The 22,590-nt window shown below is 39.6% G+C and overlaps 1 protein-coding gene and 1 non-coding gene across 3 annotated transcripts in view; one reads left to right on the top strand and one right to left on the bottom strand.

Moving 5' to 3' along the window:
• The window catches only part of LOC136405828 (pre-mRNA-splicing factor 18), a 68,076-nt gene extending 46,055 nt beyond the window's left edge, over positions 1 to 22,021 (top strand). Inside the window, exons 5-10 of one of the 2 annotated variants that reach the window (XM_066385370.1) lie at positions 18 to 164; positions 2,203 to 2,271; positions 4,007 to 4,147; positions 4,275 to 4,346; positions 6,845 to 7,000; positions 20,999 to 22,021. In XM_066385370.1, the coding sequence (XP_066241467.1) occupies positions 18 to 164; positions 2,203 to 2,271; positions 4,007 to 4,147; positions 4,275 to 4,346; positions 6,845 to 7,000; positions 20,999 to 21,079 (666 nt within the window). In that variant the 3' untranslated portion in view covers positions 21,080 to 22,021. The remainder of the gene's footprint in view (positions 1 to 17; positions 165 to 2,202; positions 2,272 to 4,006; positions 4,148 to 4,274; positions 4,347 to 6,844; positions 7,001 to 20,998) is intronic. The other variant, XM_066385371.1, reaches the window with a different exon arrangement.
• Positions 10,847 to 10,952, bottom strand: LOC136407320 (U6 spliceosomal RNA). Its single transcript, XR_010751871.1, has one exon. It is a non-coding gene; the product is annotated as a U6 spliceosomal RNA (small nuclear RNA).
• Positions 22,022 to 22,590: the final 569 nt, after the last annotated feature.

The raw sequence follows: 22,590 nt of genomic DNA, 5'->3' as shown, positions 1-22,590 counted from the left end.
TTTTTTACCTTTTTTAGGGATTAAGGAATGATCTAAAAGCAGCTTTGGATAAGATCGATCAACAATACCTCAATGAACTTGTGGGTGGTCAAGAACCTGGAGAGGAAGATACACAGAATGATTTGAAAGTTCATGAAGAAAACACCACAATTGAAGAATTAGAGGTAATCTCGACACCCACTGTACCTCATTTTCTGTCACACCTTTCATTCCTTGGAGCAAATAGTTGAGTTCATCAGGTTGTTCAGTTCAGAGCACAGTGTGGTCTTTGGTCTTTCCACAAAAGCCCTTCTTTTGTTTCATGCTTCACTTTCCTTTTTCCTCATTCTCCACTCACTTACCTCTGTTTCCTGCCTTCAAAAGTAGTCATTCTACTATGTATGATATACACTGTTTTTTTTTTTTGGTGGTCTTCTAAATCCAGTAGTGTTTGTGAACATGTGTTTTTGATTCGTATTTACATTTAAATGGTATTGTACTGTGAATTTTTTACTCTGTTTTTTACTTTTCCTTTTTGTACTTGGAACTGTGTTTTAATATCCATCCTTGCTGTCTTATGTACATCTAAACCTTTTCTTTTAACTGCTGAGTAATGAAAGGTCGGCCAAAGGGGGAATACACCTGAGTTCAGGCAAGAAAACTTTATTAAGGAGTTTTCTGCTGGGCTGACTCTAAGGAAGCGGTCTCTCTAACATGCAGGGTTAAATAGGGAACCCTTGGGTGGGGGCTAGCAGGCGTTAGAGGAATAGGGAAATGTGGTTTTGGCCGTGGATGTAAGCTTTACCCTTAGAGGGTTACGGGATAGTTCCATATCTTAGTTAGTCAACCCTGATGTCGGGGGCAGTGATCCTGATCATCCTGTTTGTCAGAATTCTTTTCATGAGGAGGGGGTTAGGGACCCTGGCTGCAACCCAATTAAGTAATAGTTTATAATAGCATTCACTACCTTTTACTTTTGTTCTCCTGTAATGATGGAGAACTAGATTGTTCCCAGCTCTCTATTACAACAGACAACTTTGTGATAAATAATCTTGTACATCAACCCCATGAATTCAGAAGTGGGATTGCTGGGTTTACATTTATTCAACTTGTCTAAGTACTGCTAAATTGCTCTCTAGAATGGCCGTACCAGTTTGTACCCCACCAGCACATCCTACATCCCTGTCAACACTGGGCAGTCTTTTGCTTTCTAATTTTTGTCAGTATGTTGAATGTGGGGTGATATATGTAATCTCAGCTAAAGTGAATGTTGTATTATCCAAATAACTAGCTCGAGCAAATAATATGGCTTAGTTTAAAGATCTTAATACTTAAGAAAATGCTAAGTGTTAGTTTTCCTTTTCTTTTCATCATTCTTTACTCTATCTGTAGACTAGTTTTATTGGAATAATTGATGTGAGCAACCAGTTCTGGGTTTTTTTTTTCCGTTAGCAACTTTTTGAGAAATTGTGTACCATACAATTTACCAATTTAAAGTACATAATTTAGTGGTTTTTAGTATATTCATGGGGTGGTACAATTATTATCACAATATAATTCTATAACAATTTTGTTCCCCTGGAAAGGAATCTCCTGTGCATTAGCAGTCATTTTCCTTACCCCTCTTCTGTCTTTTGATTCATAAAAATAGCGTGCTTTTGCCTCACTGGTGGTGGCACAGTGGTTCAAGTGTTCACCCACAACGCTAGGTTTGCTGGTTTGAAACCCCGAGGTCGCTGGCTCTGAGCGCGGGCTCATCAGCATAGGGTCACTGGCTTGAGCAGGGGAATCATCCACATATTACCAAAGCTCACCAGCTTGAGCCCAAAGGTCACTGGTATAAAAAGCTCAAGGGCGCTGGCTTGAGCAAAGGACACTGGCTTGACCCTGGTCAGGGCACATACTAAAAGCAGTTAATGCACAGCTAAAGTGAAGGCAACAATGAGTTGATGCTTTTACCCTCAATCTCCCTTCTTGTCTCTCTCTCATTCTCTATCTTTCTAAATAAATAAATAATAACAGATAAAAAAAAAGATATAACATGCTTTCAAAATTTAAATGGCAAATTGGTGTTTTTCAGAAATTTTATTTAGAAGTTTCTTTAGGCTTTTAAATATAAATGGACAGTCTGTGTAATGAAGAGCTGTGTTTAGACTAGTATTGACAGCATACATATTCTAGTTTTGCTTTTTACTCATGAGCAGGAGCATTGTTTTTCTGCAGGCCCTGGGAGAGTCTTTAGGAAAAGGTGATGATCATAAAGACATGGACATCATCACCAAATTCCTTAAGGTAGGTACTTTTAGGATAAGAAAGGAGGGCATTTTGGTTGGTTAAGAACTGTTCTTGTATTTTGGGATGTCAAGGACTAAAGACGGGCAAGAGAAAGCTCAGGAAGCCCTTCTGCATGTACACTGTTGGGGACACTGCTGTGCACTTGGACACAGGTTATTCGAAGACTGTGTATATTTATGTGCCTCGTGGCACTTTCTTTAAAGCTGACTTATTAATGTTAACACAGAGGAAAGGATTACAGCACTGGAGTGAGCACAAAGTTTGGGGAGTTCTATATTTATTTACAACCTCTGGGAAGGAGTGCCGTGTGGGGAGAGTGCTAGTAGCTCTGAGAGAGGTGATGACATAAGGAAAGGAAGGAGGTAGGAAGACATTGGCAGTGATAAAAGACACATCAGTGACATTTCAGAGACTGTTCATTCTCGCAGCTCTGCGGAGAGCTGCTTATTTGTGCTGTGAAATGCTCATTCCACCTTTCTTCTCGGCAGTCCTGTCTTTAGCAGTTTAGGTAGAGTGTGTGCAAATCCCAGGTTTATTTCAGCATGTATTTACAAGTTATTTGTGTTTGGTCACGAGACTGAAATGCAAGATGCTTTTACTTGCATTTACAGGTTAAGAACAGCATATTAGTCATCAGGATTCTGAATGCATTCAGGAGATGATGTGGAACTAGATGGGGCACGGAACTAGCTATGAACTAGAATTTTCTCCTGGAGTGACGTCTCTCTTTACATAGGACGGCACAGGGACTGCCCTGGGGAGGCATGTTCTCCTCAGCCTTCCCCATCTGTCTGCCTCTAGAAGTTGCTCTTTGGACAGGGGAACCGAACCCAAGGGGCCCGCCCGGCGGTCGTGTTCCGGGGTGGGGTTGGGAGAGGGTATGGGTCATCGTTTCTTTTATTTCTCTTCCTTCTTTTCTTTCCTTCTCCTTTAGTTAGGCACTTTAGTGGGAATTTTTAATTGAATTATTGTCTCTACTGTAAAAGTGGAATGTTATTTTTGCAGTATAGACAAATATAACACATAGTTGGGAGACTGAATAAATATCACAGAATATATGTTATGGCTGGTAATCTAAGTGGGGTGAATTTTATGTAATAGAAATAAAAGTAAACGTTTCTATCAAGTAGTTATTCATGTAATTTGATAATTCTTTTTAGGGGACATGGATTATCTTTGAGCTAGGTATATTTTTAGAATAGGGTAAGTTTGCGAATTGCCAAAACACTACTTCAAAACATACATGACAGGCTCTGGTCAGGTAGCTCAGTTGGTTAAGCACTGTCCTAATATGCCAAAGTTGCAGGTTTGATCTCCTGCCAGGGCACGTGCTCCAAGAGTCAACCAATGACTGCATAAATGAGGAGGACAACAAGTCAATCTGTCTGTCTCTCCCCCCTTTCCTTTTCCCTTTCCCTCTCCCTTCCTCCTCCTCTCCCTCCATCTTCCTCTCTCTCTCTCTCTCTCTTTCTCTCTCCCTTTCTGCCCCCACCCTGCAATCCGTCTCTTCATCTTTCTCTAAAACCAATAAATAAAAAATATTAGAAGTATTTTAAAAACATGACAGAAGAAGCAGGTATAGTTCACTATTTAAATAATTAGTGGATGATATTGGAATCAGTTGAGAAATTAATCTAAGGATCATAGTATATTGTTTTGTACGTTATGGAACTTTTAAACATGTTCAACCACTGGGTGGCATTGTAGTCTGAATTTACCCCTTCTTCAACAGTTCCTTCTTGGTGTTTGGGCTAAAGAACTGAATGCGAGAGAAGATTATGTGAAGCGCAGTGTGCAGGGTAAATTGAACAGTGCTACTCAGAAACAGACCGAGTCTTATCTCAGACCCCTTTTCAGAAAGCTACGAAAAAGGGTGAGGTTTCTCCAAAAGCTTTTATAAATTGATTTTTAAAAATAGAGTATATAAAATTAGAATAAATGCAGTCTGTCATTACACACATTAACTTCCAAAATTAATAATGCTTTTTATTCTTTTCCAGAATCTTCCTGCTGATATTAAAGAATCCATAACTGATATTATTAAATTCATGTTGCAGAGAGAATATGTGAAGGTACATTACCACGCTATGCATCAGAATTATGGTTATCTGCCTATCTAGGTTGTGTACATAATATGTTAATTTATTGTTGGAGTGCTTTATTTAGGAGACTTAAGAATAAATGTAAAATGAGTTAGTAAAAGCAAAAACATTCGGGTCGACACCAGAATCAATGTAAACACAATAAATTAAAATCAATAAAAAACAAAACTTTTCTTATGTATTGTCAGCTTTACTGTGGTACATTCAATATTAAACTTTCAGACCACACTGTATTTTTAGTTATTTTTAAGATAGGTGTAAAGATTCTTCAGATCATGAACTGGATATGGGCAAGGTACATCTCATGACTGGGACTGAATTTCAAAAATTGTAGATTGGTGATTACAGCTTGGAACAAATTGTCCCGTAGACAAATGTTGTGTAGCTATAAACACCTATTTTATTCATAATATAGCTGTACTCTTGTACTAATTGTGCAGTGGAGTGTGACCACACTTTATATTTGTTTCTTTGAGGAAATGTTCCGAGTGAGGCTGCGGGCATTCATCTTTCCCATTTCAGGTCTGCGATCGTAGCAGACACCTTGTAGGGGAAGACTTTCCCCGTGCTCAGTGTCTTCCTCCTGAAGGGGCCCTGGAAGGAGACGGCCTGGGGAACGAGCTCTGGTGTCCAAGCTGCTGGGGCGGTTTAGAACGGGTCGAGTGGACAGCTGTCAGTTGGTAGAGGGGAGGGAAATCGGACACTGCTTGGTGGGCCATAAGCTGAGGGTGAGGAGGGGGCCTTCTGGTGGCTGTGCCTCCCAAGAGAGTAGCAGTAGAGGATTTCAGTGACAGTTCCAGAACAGTAGGCAGGGCTCTGACAGAGAGGTGGGAACGACATTGCTATTTCTGTGCTCTGAGTATACCCACGAGAAGGGGCTGCTGGCATTCCTGGGTGACTGGTGGTCTCCGTGATCAGAGGCTCATGCTGATGAGGCTAAAGCAGTGGTCGGCAAACTCATTAGTCAGCAGAGCCAAATATTAACAGTACAACAATTGAAATTTCTTTTGAGAACCCAGTTTTTTAAACTTAAACTATATATTGTAGGTAGGTACATTGTTATTCACTTAATTAGGGTACTCCTAAGCTGACCTTTGTGCCCGCACTCAAGGGGCCAAAGGGTCTCACGTGGCTCCCGAGCCATGGTTTGCCGACCACTGGGCTAAAGTATTGTTTTTACGCCCTCTGTATGAGAGCTAGTTAGTTTCATGAAAGATGATGTTTTTGTTCTATGGCTGTACATTTTATTCTTGGAGTTTCTGTTAGCTGCATGCTGCTTACTAAGGACAGCATTGGGGTGGGTGGCTAGGTCACCATCACTGCAGAAGGAATTCAGATCACTTGCTTTTCCTCTTGTTACGTTTCTCATTCTCATGTATGAGAATCAGGTGAAAGATTATTTTGTGTAAACTAAGAAAAGTACCAAGAAACTTTAATGACCTATTTGGGGGTTTTCTTTGGAAATTTAGGGAAACTAAATATTGGAAATTTCATCAGTTAATAATCCAGTGTTAAAATTTGAACCCATGGGAATCAGTGACAGAAATGAGTATGTGCCCTTTTAAAATCAAGCTTTAATAAAACTGAGTAGATTAAATTCAAATTTATCTTTAGGGTGGAAACAATCTTTTAGTTAACCTACTTGTAGTACCTGATTGTTTTAAAAATCACCTCTGCATATCAGACACGTAGGAGTTTGATTTTTTTAAATAATTAAAATCTGTTTGAAGCCTGGGTATATAGGCTTCTCTGAAACCTTTGGGAGGTTTTTAGAATTTTCTTGCTTTCTATTTGGTTTTTCTTCTTTTCCTTACTTACTAATTGCTAGGCTTGGTTTAGAAAATGAGCCATTTCTCCTCATTTGTCTTTACATTTTGTTGCTTTTATTTTAGGTTCTTGGTAGGTGGGACGTTTGGGGAGGCCAGAGTGAACTGAATTCAACATTTAGCTGTTTGACTCAAGGGCCAGCATTTAATCTGTTCACACATCTGCCGTGGGCCCTGTGCAATCGTCCCGGCCAGCAGAGTCCCCACTGCTTTCAGAATCTGACTGCTGTGCGGGGATGCACAGAGTTTCAGGGTGGAGTGTGAAACTATATAGTTAGTCTCTGTCTTCTGTGTGACCACCTGTGGAGAAAGGAGGTCCGAACTAGAGGTACTGTCAGTACATTGAATTACCTGCTTGGTAATTTTAGATCTGAGCATGTATTTTCAGTGCACAAAGGCTGTAATTTTTTCTCACAAGGTTAGCTTTGGTTTCTGTTTTTCCAGACATTTGTGGTGCTGGGCAGGGCTATATTTTAATTTCTTTTGTTTGAATAAGGAGAATGGTAATGTTTTCAGCATGCTTAAGAGATGGATGAAAATTACATCAGTAAGAGCCGTGAAACACTTGAAATAAAAATTTGGAACAATACAATAATACTTTTGTTTTTCTGATCTCTTAATCTTTTTCTTTTTTTTTTTTAGGCTAATGATGCTTATCTTCAGATGGCCATTGGAAATGCCCCTTGGCCCATTGGTGTCACTATGGTTGGTATCCATGCCAGAACTGGTAGAGAAAAGATTTTCTCCAAGCATGTTGCCCATGTTTTAAATGATGAAACACAGCGAAAATATATTCAGGTAAGCAGCTTGGAGGGAAACAAGTCTAAAACTCGGTATTTTGAAAGCAAAAGAATTACTGTAAATATGACATAGCATGATAGACTGTAAGTCCAGTACTTACAAATACTTGTGTTTAAGATTTCTTCACTGAATAATATCTTTAAATGTGTACGATACAAGGCAGTGTGAAATGCTCTAATTACCTTCGCACTGACATAAGACTATTCCAGTTTCCTTTGGGAGCTTATTGAAGAACAGCAAATTTAGAATATTTTGCAGTAAATCTTGTTTTGTTACTTTTGTTGTTTTGATACTTTTAAGGTAGACTTGACACCTAGGATCAAGGTTTTGAATGGTAAAAATTTGGTTTTAATAAACATAATTTTTAAGTAACTTATAACACTTCTCTACACAAATAGCTCTAAAATGTTTATAGTTTATTTTCTTAGTTGTTTATACCTCACATGAATTTAAGTGCACTGTTACTAGTTAAATTTTTCTTCTTAGTGGGAAAATCAACTCTGTTCTTAGCTTTTGACAAATTATCAAGAATCCCAGGTTGTGTTTGGATAATGACTTTTGCTGGATTTTAAATTCTAAAGCTTGAAGATGGTATTCTGAAAGTTTACTTAAAATTAAAATTTCACTGAAAATGCATAAAGTGCTTTCATATTTTGTGACAGAAAACAGTTATTACCATATCCATGAATTATCTTTTTGTTTATATTTCAATTCCAAGTGATAAATGTTTATTATTATATTTACATTTCATTCACATAATCAATTGATAGGGCCACTGGAAAGTCTAATGGTATTATGTCTAATAATCAGACATAATAATTTAGTGTTGGTTCCACAAGGCAAGAACATAGTTCACTGTTACACCCCAGAGTTTAGAACGTACTACACTTATGGTGGGTGCTCAATGAATATTTGCTGATTGAATGAATACGACAGGTGAGTCCTTGAGAAAGGAAGGAGACTCAGAGTTGTAGATAATGGAAGAGTTTTCTGGTGTAAGGTGGATTAAACTTGTCATATATGGTTAGGGACTGATTAAGGTACAGAAAGGAAGACAGATTTCTAATCAGTGTGAGATGAATTTTTTTTAAACATTTTATTTTGAAATAAATGTAGACTCACAGAGGTTGCAAAAATAGTACCAAGAAACTTCTTACCAGGAAGAATTACGAGAGATAGGAATAGGGCCACTTTGGAATGTATGGGGGAGAGCCCTCCCACTGATGTTTGCAAGCATTGAGTTAACTATTTCCTTTTCTGGTCCTTCTTGCCCTTGGAGATCTCTGATTCTTTTCTGCCATTTCCCCAGATGCCGTTGCTTAAAACTAAATTTGTAATTTGCATGCCCATGACAGTCAGGTAACAAGTGAGCTGAGTGTTAAGGAACACCTGACCTGTGCTGTCTTTTGTTTGCCTACTTTCCATGCAGGCACTAGCAGCAGCAGTATTTCATGTGCTCTGCTGCGCTGTGAGAAAAGTGGACCGTGCAAGCGCGTGTTAAGTGTCAGCCAGTGCTTAGCCGCAGTGTTGTTGGAGTCACTGGAGCTCGCTGTTCCCTTCCCAGGAATATTATTGCAGTGTTGCTCCATCTTCTTTTCTTCTGTATGAACAACCAAAACCTTGATTTTTATTTTTTAAAGTACACACTCCTGTTGTTAAAGTATCAGCACCAAATTAAAAAAATTAATACTGTGTAAAGCCAAGTAAAATGTGTGGTGTGTTTCATTAAACCCATAGTGCAGCTCAAGGCAAAAGAATGCTACCTCCCCCATGTTAGAGTTTTATGAAATTCTTACAGTTGACTAATTTTCTAAGCTCTCTTATGAATCTTCCTGTTACTTTGGTATTTAGGTGAGGTTGATTTGAATTATTCTAGAAAAAGGGACAGTTTATTTGAGGCCCTGGCCAGGTGGCACAGTGGATAAAGCGTCAACCCAGTGTACCAGAGGTTGAGGGTTCAACCTCTAGTCAAGGCACATATGACAAGCAATCACGAGTACACAACTAAATGGAACAACTAAGTGAAACAACGAGTTGCTTCTCTCTCAAACCTCTGCCCCCCCCCTTCCTTCCCCTCGCCTCTCTCAAAGCAATGGAAAACAATTTTTTAAAAATTTTTTTAGCGAGAGGACCAGAAGGCAGAGACAGACTCCCACATGCATCCTGGCCAGGACCCACTAGGCAAGCCCACAAGGGGTGATGTTCTGCCCATCTGGGGCTCTTGTTCCATTGCAACTGGAGCCATTTTTTAGTTTCTGAGGCAGAGGCCATGGAGCCAATCTCAGTGCCTGGGGCCAACTTGCTCCAATGGATCCATAGCTGCAGGTGAGGAGGAGAAGAGAGAGAGAAGTGAGAGGGGGAGGGGTGGAGAAGCAGATGGGTGCTTCTCCTGTGTGCCCTGACTGGGAATTGAACTTGGGACATCCACATGCTTGGCTGACGCTCTACCACTGAGCTAACCAGCCAGGGCCAACAATTTTTAAAATATATTATTTGATGTTTAATCCTGATGTTGGCAGACCTTTTCTTAAAGGATCATTGGTCTCTGTTGCAACTACTCACCCTGCAGCTGCAGTCAACAGCAGCCTATGACAGTGTCCCAGTAAAGCCTCATTTATGGAAGAGGCAGGGGCTTGAGGGACACAGTTTGCTGGCCCCTGGTAAATGTATAAACCCAAACCTTTTCTACATTAAGGTATTTGTTTGTTGGTATGGTCTATCTCAATTTAAAAAGAAATAATTACTCCATTAAATGACTTTTGCAATTACCTCCACAGCAGTGTAGTGTGTGAAGTGTACTAATCTTAATTGTAGAGTTTAATGATTCTTGAAATGTGTAATATACATATATCAAGATGTAAAACAAATCTAGATATAGAACATTTCTAGCAGGGCCTCAGAAGTTTCCTTCATGCCTCTTCCCAGCCTGAATCCTCCTCCTCTCATCAGAAGTAGCCACTATTCTGACCTTGTCATTATTGATTAATCTTTCTTGTTCTCGGACATCATTTTAGTGGAATCTTGTAATGTGTAGAATAAATATTATTTTATTTAGAAATATCTATTTTATGAAATATGATAGAAAACAATTTAAGGGTTTATTTTACTATAACATGACTTCATCTTTTAATTTTATTCAAACCTCTGGAATTTAATCTGAATTTTTGAAGTGTTTCCTTTCTGACAAAAATTAAACACAGAACAGGGAGGATTTTCTCACCACACAGAGCAAAGAAAATTTGTATAGCTTATTAGTTAGGGTGAGATTTAATTGATGGTAATAAGTAACTTCAAAGACTTTTCTCATTCTGCCAAATACAAATGTAGCTGTTGGCCCAGATATGAGTATAAAGCTTCTTGTATACAGATTATAGGAAGTGCTTGATTATTTAGAGACTTTATAAATCATTTCTTTTTCTTCCTTTTTTTTGTTTTTTTTTTTTGTTTTTTTTTTTGTTTTGTTTTTTTTTCTTTTCATTTTTCTGAAGCTGGAAACAGGGAGAGACAGTCAGACAGACTCCCGCATGCGCCCGACCGGGATCCACCCGGCACGCCCACCAGGGGCGATGCTCTGCCCATCCTGGGCGTCGCCATGTTGCGACCAGAGCCACTCTAGCACCTGAGGCAGAGGCCACAGAGCCATCCCCAGCACCCGGGCCATCTTTGCTCCAATGGAGCCTTGGCTGCGGGAGGGGAAGGGAGAGACAGAGAGGAAAGCGCGGCGGAGGGGTGGAGAAGCAAATGAGCGCTTCTCCTGTGTGCCCTGGCCGGGAATCGAACCCGGGTCCTCCGCACGCTAGGCCGACGCTCTACCGCTGAGCCAACCGGCCAGGGCCTTCCTTTTTTTTAATGGAATGCTTCACAAATTTGTGTGTCATCCTTGCACAGGGTCCATGCTAATCTATGTGTTGTTCCAGTTTTTTAGTGTATGTGCTGCCGAAGCGAGTACTAATTCAGTCATTTCAAGACCTCTCTTGAGAACGTTCACATCTTAGGCATTCTTTACTTGTGAGTAAAGAAGGGAAGGATGAAATGGTGAAATTGACATCAGATGGCCATTTGCCTCTCTAGATGCCCTCTCCACCATTCTTCACCTTGTCCTATGTCTCAGAAACCTGGCTTTCATGAACATCATTGACAGGCTCCCTGCCTTCTGGCTTCTGATTGGGGCAGGTAGTGAGAGAGATGGAAAGGCATTTTGTAGACAGGAGAAGAATGAGTTTAAAGTACTTATTTCCCTGGGTTCCGGCCAGTGGAGTGCACTCTTCCCCCAAGGCTGTATCTTCTCCTAGTGTCTGTCTCTGTACGGTTACCCTCTCTGGGTTTCAGTGACCACCCTCCTCCTATGGCTCCTTAGAACGACTTCCCAGTATTGTCAGCACTGAGATACTGTACTGTCTCTTGTTGCACATTCTTTGACTATCACAGTACAGGTCAAACAAGGACATATTACTTTAGTCTGAAGTTAGCATGCATTGTTAAGTATCTCATGTTAATTCATGTCTTTATTAGAACTTCGGCAATTCACTGACAGGATTTTTTAAACACTAGGTGGGAAATGTCACTCAGCTAATATCTTACTCTTCAGGTTCTTAGGCTGCACCACTAAATGGGTCTCTGCTTTCATCTTTAGGCTGTGTTGTTATAGTGTCGTCTAGTGACAGGTGCAGAAAAAATGATTTCATAAAATGTCTTTTTTATACTCAATAAAAAGATTATCTAAAAATTTCTTTTTCAAGTTCTATAACGGATAGTTTCTGAAAGAAAAGGCAGATCTAACTAAAGAGTTATTATTATAGTTGGTTTGGCCCGGGTGGCTCAGTTGGTTGTAGCATCATTTGAACACACCAAGGTTGCAATTCAATCCCTGGTCAGAGCACGTACAAGAAGCAACCAATGAGCCCTGGTCAGTTGGCTCAGTGGTAGAGTATCAGCCTGGCGTGTGGAAGTCCCAGGTTCGATTCATGGCCAGGGCACACAGAAGCACCCATCTGCTTCTCCACCCTTCTCCCTTTCCTTCTCTATCTCTCACTTCCCCCTCCCATAACCAAAGCTCCATTGGAGCAAAGTTGGCCCCGGGTTCTGAGGACGGCTCCATGGCCTCCATCTCAGGTGCTGAAATGGCTCCAGTTGCAACAGAGCATCGCCCCCTAGTGGGCTTGCCAGTTGGATCCAGGTCAGGCACATGTGGAAGTCTTTCTGTCTACCTCCCTGCATCTCCAGAAAAATACAAAAAAAAAAAAAAAAAGGCAACCAATGAATGTACAACTAGGTGGAACAGCAAATCAGTTTCTCTCTCCTTTTCTCTCTCTCTCTAAAATCAATAAAATAAAAAAATTTTTAAGTGTTTTCTACAGTAATAAAATTAGTGGATCAGGTTGTTTTAATAGTTTGTTGATTATCTGGATATAAACAAATCTCATTATTCAGGATTTGTATCCTATATCATGTGCTATGATATACCAAATTGTATCTGTATTTGATATTTTTATACCTTATTCAGAATATTGTATAATACTTTCAGTTACTTTTTTAAAACTGAAATGCACATAAAATTTACCATTCTTATCTATTTTTAAGTATAAAGTTCATCAGTTGGAATTTTTTTCTTTTTTTTTTACAGGGACAGAGAGAGGGATAGATAGGGACAGACAGGAACGGAGAGAGAGATGAGAAGCATCAATCAACAGTTTTTCGTTGGGACACCTTAGTTGTTCATTGATTGCTTTCTCATATATGCCTTGACTGTGGGTCTTCTGCAGACTGAGTAACCCCTTGCTCAAGCCAGTGACCTTGGGTCCAAGCTGGTGAGCTTTTTTTTTTTTTTTGCCAGAGGAGCCTGTGCTCAAGCTGGTGACATTGGGGGTCTCGAACCTGGGTCCTCCGCATCCCAGTCCAATGCTCTATCTACTGCGCCACCTCCTGGTCAGGCCATCAGTTGGATTTTTAAATGCAGACTATTTTCCTGGGAACATACTGATTTAAAAAATTAATTTAGTTAAATATTGTGTGGGGAAGAAGTCATTAAGGAATCATTCATATAGAATCTCTAGATTCTGGGAAGGCTCAGGACTTGGGGTTGTTAGGCACTTTTTTTTTTTTAATAAATTTTTATTAATGTTAATGGGATGACATTAATAAATCAGGGTACATATATTCAAAGAAAACATGTCTAGGTTATCTTGTCATTAAATTATGTTGCATACCCCTCGCCCATAGTCAGATTGTCCTCCGTCACCCTCTATCTAGTTCTCTGTGCCCCTCCCCCTCCCCCTAACTCTCTCCCTCCCTCCCTCCTGCGTCCTCCCTCCCCCCACCCCTGGTAACCACCACACTCTTGTCCATGTCTCTTAGTCTCATTTTTATGTTCCGCCAATGTATGGAATCATGTAGTTCTTGTTTTTTTTCTGATTTACTTATTTCACTCCGTATAATGTTATCAAGATCCCACCATTTTGCTGTAAATGATCTGATGTCATCATTTCTTATGGCTGAGTAGTATTCCATAGTGTATATGTGCCACATCTTCTTTATCCAGTCTTCTATTGAAGGGCTTTTTGGTTGTTTCCATGTCTTGGCCACTGTGAACAGTAGGCACCTTTTTTTAAAGTAGTATTTTATTTTATTTTTTAGATTTTATTTATTCATTTTTATTGGAGAGAGAGAGAGAAAGAGAGAGAGATGAAAGAGATAGACCAGAGGGAGAAGCATGAAGCATCAACTCCCATATGTGCCTTGACCAGGCAAGCCTGGGGTTTCAAACTGACAACCTCAGCAGTCCAGGTCAACGCTTTATCTACTGCGCCACCACAGGTCAGGCTGTTAGGCACTTCTAAGAGGCTAGACTACAGGACGGGGTTTAGAATGAGGGAGTGGTTGAGAATTAGGATAAATAGTCCAGAGGTTCTTCCTACCCTGTCCAGGTGGGCCCTCCTGCCCTCTCCCACTCTGGCAGAAATCAGGTTTACTTTCTGAGGGATTTGCATGCTCAGGAGAGGAGACTTGAGTGAAAGTTGTGTGTTGGCAAAGGAGGCCTCTAGTTCCTCTTCTCCACGGATTCCTCTGTTGCTGGCAGCCAGGCTTTTAACCCGAGTCAGGAGATTGGTTCATCTTTGTGAACTGACTAAGAGAAAAGACCTACAATTACTAACATTCAGTGTTACTCCAATGAAAAACTAGCTGCTGCCATAGTGTCCTATAGTGAAGTTCCATTGACAAACCTACCCATTTAGGGAGTTTCCTTTAGCTCTGTGGTGCCTTACTCAGAAAAATAAATGCTCACCTAAAATCCTCAGAAATTCAGAGAAAGTTTTCAAGACGAAAGATACCAAAATAAATACATAAAAATAAGGAGTTCAGAGAAACAGTTACAGAATAGGGAATAGGAAAAAACCCTTCAGTTAAAAATTTATTATCATTAGAGTCATAGCCATGATATAAGAACAATGTGCAAACAAACAAAAAAGGGGCAGAGAGTGAAAATGAGCTCTTAGAAATTAAACATTATGGCAGAAATTTAAAGATTAAATAAAATGGATAGAAGATAAATTTGAGGAACTCTCAAAGGAATGAAGGATAAAAGGATTTTAGATGATGGGTATACAATATAATCAACAATTCAAATGCTATAGAAATGTTCACCTGAGACCCATGTACTCTTACTGATCAATGTCACCCTGTTAAAGTTAATTTTCTAAATAAAAGTTTAAAATTAGAAAAAAAAAAGCTAAGAGAATGATGGAGTCAATCTGTAAGGCCTGCAACAATTCTAATTCCAGGAAAAGGCAAACAGAGAAATTGGAAGGTGAAGAAATAGAGAATTAATGCAGGTAAACTTCCCATAGTTGAACGAAGGACATGAGGTTCTAGAATGAAAAGGAGAGCTCCCTGAATACATAGGCAAATGAATAGGAAAGATTTCATAGCAAGGCAAAATATATATAATGAAACATTGGAGGGTAAGAATAAAGTATTTTTTGATTGTTGTTTGTTTTTTGATAAAGAGAAGATTTTACGTGCTTCTGGAGGTAAGAAAGAGGTCATTTACAAAGGCTCAGGGATTTAAGTGCCACCCTACTTCTCATTAACAGTAACGGAAGCTGGAAGACAGTGGAGCAGTACCTCTTTAACAGTGAGGGAAATAATATCCAACTCAAAATTCTATTTCCAGCTGAACTAACAATCAGTGTGAATCTAGACTGAAGATATTTCAAGATAGTTGAAGTCTCAAAATGTGTCCTCTCCCATACCCATTCTCTGGGATCGTCATAATGATAGCAGTTCTGCAATGCCAACTATGTGCTTAGCTTTACCACTTTAGAGCACAAATATGAGGATGGAATTATGATTTCTGTTCTACAAGTAGGGAAACTGAGGCACAGAGTGTTAACTTCCGAAGACTACGCAGCTAATAAGTGGTGGAATTGGGATTTGAACCTGGGTAGTCTTCATTCCACTATGTTATATTTCCTCTGCTTGAAGGTCCTCCACCAAAGTGAAGGAAACAAACAAAAAAGCAACAAGAAAAGAGGTGCACCCAGGACTGGGAAAAGGAGCCCCCAGGTTGAAGGTGAAGAGATGCTCTTCGATTGTAGCAGAACAGGTGGTCTGATATCCAGATGATCTAGATTGGAACAGATAGAAGGCTCCAGAAAAAACCCCAGACAGATACATTACCGATGTGTTTGGTCATAGAGTTATCTCACAGATATGACTTGTGATATCTACATGGAAGAGCAAAGAGAAAAATGTCTTTGAAAAGCATATCATTGTGTAATATACTATACGGCTCTGTTTCGAAGAGTATCTGTGTAGATGTTATGATGTAAATCCTGATTATTGTGTGAACTAAGACTTGTGATTTGGGGAGATAGGGAAAGTGTGTAGGTGTGTGCATGCTTATGTGGGGCCAGCTGGCATGATGGATAATTCAGTCCTCAGCTTTCATAGTAGGATGTCAGTAGATAAAAAATTAGAAACAGAAATACATCAAGCACTATCAGCATAGTACTTAGGAATATGGCAGAAAAGACCAGAAGAAGCACATAAGAGATGTGAAGTGGTTGCCTCGGGGGCACTGGAACTAGGGATTAGAAATGGTGAGGCAAGGGACTGTTACTATTTGATGGAAGAGCTATGTGATTTTAAAAATAATAATGAGCACACAAAACATGGAATTATTTTGACTTTTCTCGTTCTGTTCCAGCCCATATTGTATCTGCCAGCAAAACTTGCTGGTTCTGTATTCAAAATGTGTCTAGAATCTAATCCCATCACATCACCTCACTGCTGCCACGTGGGTCCAGGTGCCACCCTTTGTCTTCTGGAGTATTGCAGGGTCTCCTCTATGGTCTCTGAGCTTCTCTTGCTCCTTTTCAGTTCGGAGTAAGCACAGCACCCAGAGTGATCTAGTTAAACCACAATCTAGATTACATCGCCCTCTTGGTCAGAGCCCCATGGTGGTTCCCTAGCTCACCTGAAGTCAGAGACAAAGTCCTTTCACGTGCCCCGCCCTCCACATTCCCACACACCCCTTCCCTGCTTCTTCTCCGTAGGATTTACCATCACCTAACATATTAGATATTTTACATACTCGTTTTGTTTCTAGTCTATTTTATATACATTGTTTCTTCCTGTCTTCCCTATTAAGAGCATAATCTTACTGAGAGTGCAGTTCTTTTGGTTCTTGGGTTTTGTTGTTGTTGTTCCCATCTGTATTCCCAGAGCCTAGAATTGTGCTTGGCACATAGTAGGCACTGAATAAAAGAGTTAATAAATAAATGTTTTGCTATTATAAAAATAAAAATTATATTAAAAATGCCATATTTTGAGCTTCAGTAGCAAATTTATTATGTCAAATTGACATCAAATATTTCATAACTGCTCTCAGAATATGCTCTTTTGTTCAGTTATACCAGCTTTCGCACTCTTCCAAATAATGATCTCCGATTTTATCCTCCATTGTAAAAAAATCCCTTCTTTCTTTCCTCTTGCCTGTTGACAGTGTTGCATAATTGACTTTGAAAATAGAAGACAGCTTACAGGGCCATCTCCTAAAGAAGCTATTTGCAGTAAGTTAAACAGCTCGTCTTTCTGCATCCACAAGCAATTTGGAACTGAAATCCTGAGCAATCTAATTGAAAAGATTTGTTTCTACTTGGAAAACAACCATATGGTTTTGTGAGATTATGCCCCTCTACAAATCTGTGCTGTGCACTGTCATCCCTTACTGCACAAGTTTTTGTAATGTAAACTACTTATGACTTAGACCAGGGGTCTCAAACTCGCGGGCCGCATGGAACAATTTTGTGCGGCCCGTAGACTAATCCACTAATCAATTTGAACTTCGCGGATTAGTCTGCGGGCCGCACAAAATTGTTCGGCGGGCTGCATGTGGCCCGCGAGTTTGAGACCCCTGTCTTAGACCATTGATTTTTCAAATACTTCGGCAGCTAAGATTTGACAGGACATTAACATTTATTTTTAGATCAGATTCTACTTAGGGTAAATAGACATCACAGATACCTTTTTTTTTTTGTATTTTTCTGAAGTTGGAAACGGGGAGGCAGTCAGACAGACTCCCGCATGCACCCGACCGGGATCCACCCGGCATGCCCACCAGGGGGCGTTGCTCTGCCGCAACCAGGGCCATTCTAGCACCTGAGACAGAGGCCACAGAGCCAAGATACCTTCTTTAAGGGGAAAACACCTAAGATTCTGTTGCTTATAAAGAAAATTACCTCCATCAGCCTTAATATCAGTTTGCCTTTTCTTTGCTTCTCATAATTCTTGCCATGTTTTGCTGCTGCCTAAGCTGTTTGTATTCCGTCAGGGTGTTCTCCTTTTCTTTGCCTCTCTTCTCACCTATCCCATCAGGAAATCTCAGATGTCAAATTAGTGATATCACTCATTCCCATGACTGCAGATCACAATTCTACATACACATGATTAGAATTCTCAGCAGGAGAAGGAACGGTCTTCATCTAAAGCAAATACCTGATTAGCACAGGGAATAAAAAAAAATGAGGAGCAAAGCAAATTACATGGTCTGTCTTTGTTGTAAATTCTTTCCCTTGGATAAAAGATAACTTCCCTCCACATTCCCAATTCTTCAATAGCACTGTATGGACAATCTTTGAATCCACAAAGGGCTTTAAGTAAGATGTTTGAAAATCATGTTTCTTGATGTTGAATCTATTAGATTAATGCTCAGTGCATAGAAATAATTTATATTTGTGCTCTGTTCTTACTGTGGTTCCAAAGCGATTTGTCAGGTATTTTTGTTATGTTTTATTTTGAACGTAGAGGAGTTATTTGAATGCTTACATAGTAATCAAGAGCTCTAAATGCTTGGTGATGTTTCAGGTACCTGTTACATCAGCAAACATTTCAAGGTGATTTTTTACCATTCCTCCTCAGAGATTCAGATATGCTCTTCTGTTGTTGATTTGTGCAGTTATAGCCATATGCTCTGCCTTCCCAATAGGTCATGAAGTTCTTTCTTCCTTTAAGAGCAGATGATATTTCACTGCATGATTTTGAGGCAAGAAAGTGAATTTGGAGGGAATACTAGTTAAGTACCAGGCAGGTACTATATATGCACTTTCATAATTATTATCATTAATGCACATAGTCAACCTTTGGCCTCCAATAAAATTTCATTATTCTTGTTATTATGATAGGATTTGGGTGATTTTAATTTTTGTGAACCCATGCTGAGAAACCTTAAAATAATTTGTGCCAAAAATCGCACTAGAGGTAATTAAAATTAAGTGCTGCTGTTCTTGGTTATTCATATATATTTCATTTTTACATCGACTTTTATAGAGATAGGAAGGGAAAGAGACAGAGAGAAACATCGATTCACTGTGCCACCTATTCATATGGTCATTGGTTGATCCTGGTATGTGCCCTGACTGGGGATCAACTCCACCGCCTCAGACTGTCGGGATGATACTCTACCAACTGAAGTTCCCTGCCAGGGCCAGTTGTTGTTATTTGTAATGACTAATCAATATTGCTGTAGATACATGGATTTCAGTAGGACATTTTACAAAGTCTTTCCTTGTAAACAAGGACATGTGTAGGCTGGTAGATAAAACATTTTAATAGGATTCATTGCTGGTTGCAGAACTCTTCTCAGACCTGTTCTAGAGAGATGGAGAGCGGCATGTCTCAGGCTTCGGTCCTTGTTCCTGGCTTGTTTGTGAATTTAGGTCGACTTAGAGGCAAGTTTGCTTACTGGTGGATAAGAAAGCTAAGAGTAATAACTGGAAACAAAATGTCAACTAAGGGTTTTAAAAGATCACAGATTGAAAGATGAGTTTCAAGAGATTGAATGAATTTTAAGAGTGATAGTTCTTGTCAGCAGGTAAAAGTATCACTATAAAGTTATAGACTAGACAAGAACTGTCCTAATTGCAGAAGAGATAGAAAGCCCTTGAAATTTGTGAGGTCGTGGGAATTTGTGGTATATATTGTAGTTGTCCAAAAAGAATTGAGGTGGAGGATAAAAGAGCCTAAATATATGTGACAGAAGATGGTTTGACTTTGGGTGGTGGGCACACAATGCAATATACAGATCGTACCATAGAGATGTCTACCTGAAACCTGTATGATCCTATTAAGCAATGTCACCTCATTAAAAAAGTTAATTAAAATTTAAAAGGAAAACAAAACAAGTCCATGGTAACACAGATGCCAAAGATACAGAACAAAGATTATGCAGTAGCCTAATACTGACTTCAGAATTGGCCAGGTCACATTTGGAATGTTGTACAGTACTCAGTTTTTATGATATTAAAATGTTTTTATTATGTAGTATTTATGCATACAAAGAAACCCATATAATATGTAAGTTATGAAGTACACCAAACATATGTAGTATCAAAAGGCCTTGATCCCAGTTTCAGAACTATGCATTTTTGTAGATTATGGATCTGTATTTTCCTTCTCTACCCCAGAAGTAACCATCTTAATTTATGTTTGTCACTTCCTTGCTTTTTCAGAAATAATTCTGCCATGTTGTATGTGTATTTTTAAGGAATATATTATTTTTTAACTTGTTTTAAAGTTTTATTAAAATGCATTATACTGGATGCAGCCGTTGCCACTTAACTGTTTACATTCAACATTGTTTCTAAGATTCATGTATTCAGTATATCAATTGTTCTCAACCAGAGTTCTCCATCTGGACCACAGAACACAGAAGATGATTTGAGTGCCTATTTTCTCATGTTTTTCAAGGATGGTACATAAATAGCACCCTTTAGATACACAGGAGAGGAGCTGTCTCATTCTGTACAGTGGATGCTTTAGGCTAGGCAGTGGGTTTTAATTCTCCACTGGAACCTGGTGGAGAAAGACTCGGTTGTTCTATGTAACTCTAGTTAATTCATTTTTAAAGCTCTAAAATGTTCCATTTGTGAGCCTACTTATGCCTTATTTTTTTAAAGTGAGAGAGACAGAGAAGAAGAGAGAGGTATGAGAAGCATCAACTCATAGTTGTGTCTCTTCAGTTGTTGGTTGTCTGTTCCTCATATGTGGCTTGACCAGGGGGCACCAGCCAAGCCAGTGGTCCCTTGCTCAAGCCAGCAACCTTGGGCTTTAAGCCAGCGACCAGGGGATCATATTAATGATCCCATATTCAAGCTGGTAAGCTCATGCTCAAGCCAGCAACCTTAGAGTTCGAATCTGGGACCTCAGCGTCCCAGGCCGACCCTTTATCCACTGCGCCACCACCGGTCAGGCAGCATATTAATGTTTTTTCACATATTCTCCTACGATGGACATTGGGGTTGTTTCCAGTTCTTTTGCTATTGTGTTTGTGAACAATTTGCTCTGATCATCTTGTAAATAAGTACACCTGGGTGATATTGCTGGGGACTGCCATATGTTAATGGAGACATTGGTAAACCAAATGAGTAGTACAGAGGAGGGCAATTAATAAAAGTTTAACTGTCTCATAACCAACCTTTATTTTCCTTATTTTCTTAGGGATTGAAGAGGTTAATGACGATTTGCCAGAAGCACTTTCCCACAGATCCATCGAAGTGCGTGGAGTACAATGCACTGTGAGATCTGTGTACAATGTGTAGATTACAATAAGAAGCTTAAGGGAGCATGGTACGGACTTCTGGAATTGCCAACAGGAATGAAAAAAATGGAGTTTCTAGACTCTGGGTTCTACCTGATGCAACTCCTGGGTTTGGGAGCTGACTTGGTTTTCATTTCACATCTGACTGCAAACTGATTTCAGTGTCTTGCTTTTATTTTAAATATGTAGTCAAACTACGTTCTAAGACTTTTCTCTGTAATTTAAATGTGTAGACAGTGGTCACAGAAGGAGGCTTAAAATGACGCTTTCCCTCTACACCTGAAAGTTGCAGTTAGATGATTAACAAGGAACATTTGAGCCTGACTGATGGTGGCACAGTGCATAGATCGTGGACCTGAGACATTGAAGTCCCAGGTTTGAAACCCCAAGGTTGCCGGCTTGAGTGCAGGAGGCTTGAACCCCGAAGTCACTGGCTTGAGCAAGGGTTTGCTGGCTCAGCTTGAGCTCCCCACCGCCCCTGTCGAGGCACATATGAGAAGCAATCAGTGAACAACTCAAGTGACACAACTACAAGTTGATGTTTCTTATCTCTCTCCCTTCCTGTCTCTCTCCTCTCGAAAATGAAAATAAATATATAAATAAATAAGTAAATGGAACATTTGATGGTATAAAATCTTTCTGTAAAATGGTGATTTTTACATTGTCTAATGTCATATTTTTAGAAAATATTTTTATATATTTCAACAAAAGTATGGAACCATTTAATGAAACTATAGTCTTTAAATGTTGCTGAAGTTTTGCATCTTGCAATAGAATTTGAATGTAAATGTTATTATGATTAACTCGTGTTATTTTTCTTGCATTCCAAAGCTTGCTTTTATCTTCTAAGGAGGGTAAATTTTTGTATTTGTCATCTCCTAAGATAGATAGAATTAACAGGAAGTAAAAGTTTGAAAAACCAAGATGGTATATTGTATCAACATAAGTTCAAATTAAGTAATGCCAGTGCATCCAGGTCAAGGTGGGGAAATGGATTGTCAAGCCAGCCAAGAGCGGGGATGCTGCTGGTTCTTCCCAGAATAGGACTGCCTGCGAGTTTCATCCTCATGTGACCTGTGGTGGGCTGCTATTCCCAACTCCATCCCTGCAAGCAGAAGAGAAAGGTGCCATTGCTTTTGTCACTGCCCCAAAATCTTGGGTCTAGTTTTCCAAAAATGAGGACTAATGACTCTTGTACAGTGTCCTACCCAGATCACTGTGAAGAATCACTGTTAGAGGACTTAGTTAATAGAGGAAAGTGGGTAAATAAAATGTTACCTGATCAGGTGGAGTGGCAGTGTCAGGTAGTGGTGGGAATACAGCTCTTCAAATAGTAGTCAATAATAGTAGTCCATATCTCCCAGCATCACTGTTGTTTAAGTAAAATAAAATGTTTAGCACACTGCCTGGCAAAAAAAGAGCTCAGTCAATAATAGTTATCATGTCCTTGTTATTACTAGGGTGAAGCCAAAGTAGCTGTCATGAACCCCAT

Source organism: Saccopteryx leptura, chromosome 5 (assembly GCF_036850995.1).
Source record: "Saccopteryx leptura isolate mSacLep1 chromosome 5, mSacLep1_pri_phased_curated, whole genome shotgun sequence".
Lineage (NCBI taxonomy): Eukaryota > Metazoa > Chordata > Mammalia > Chiroptera > Emballonuridae > Saccopteryx > Saccopteryx leptura.
This window is presented reverse-complemented; position numbering and strand designations above follow the sequence as displayed.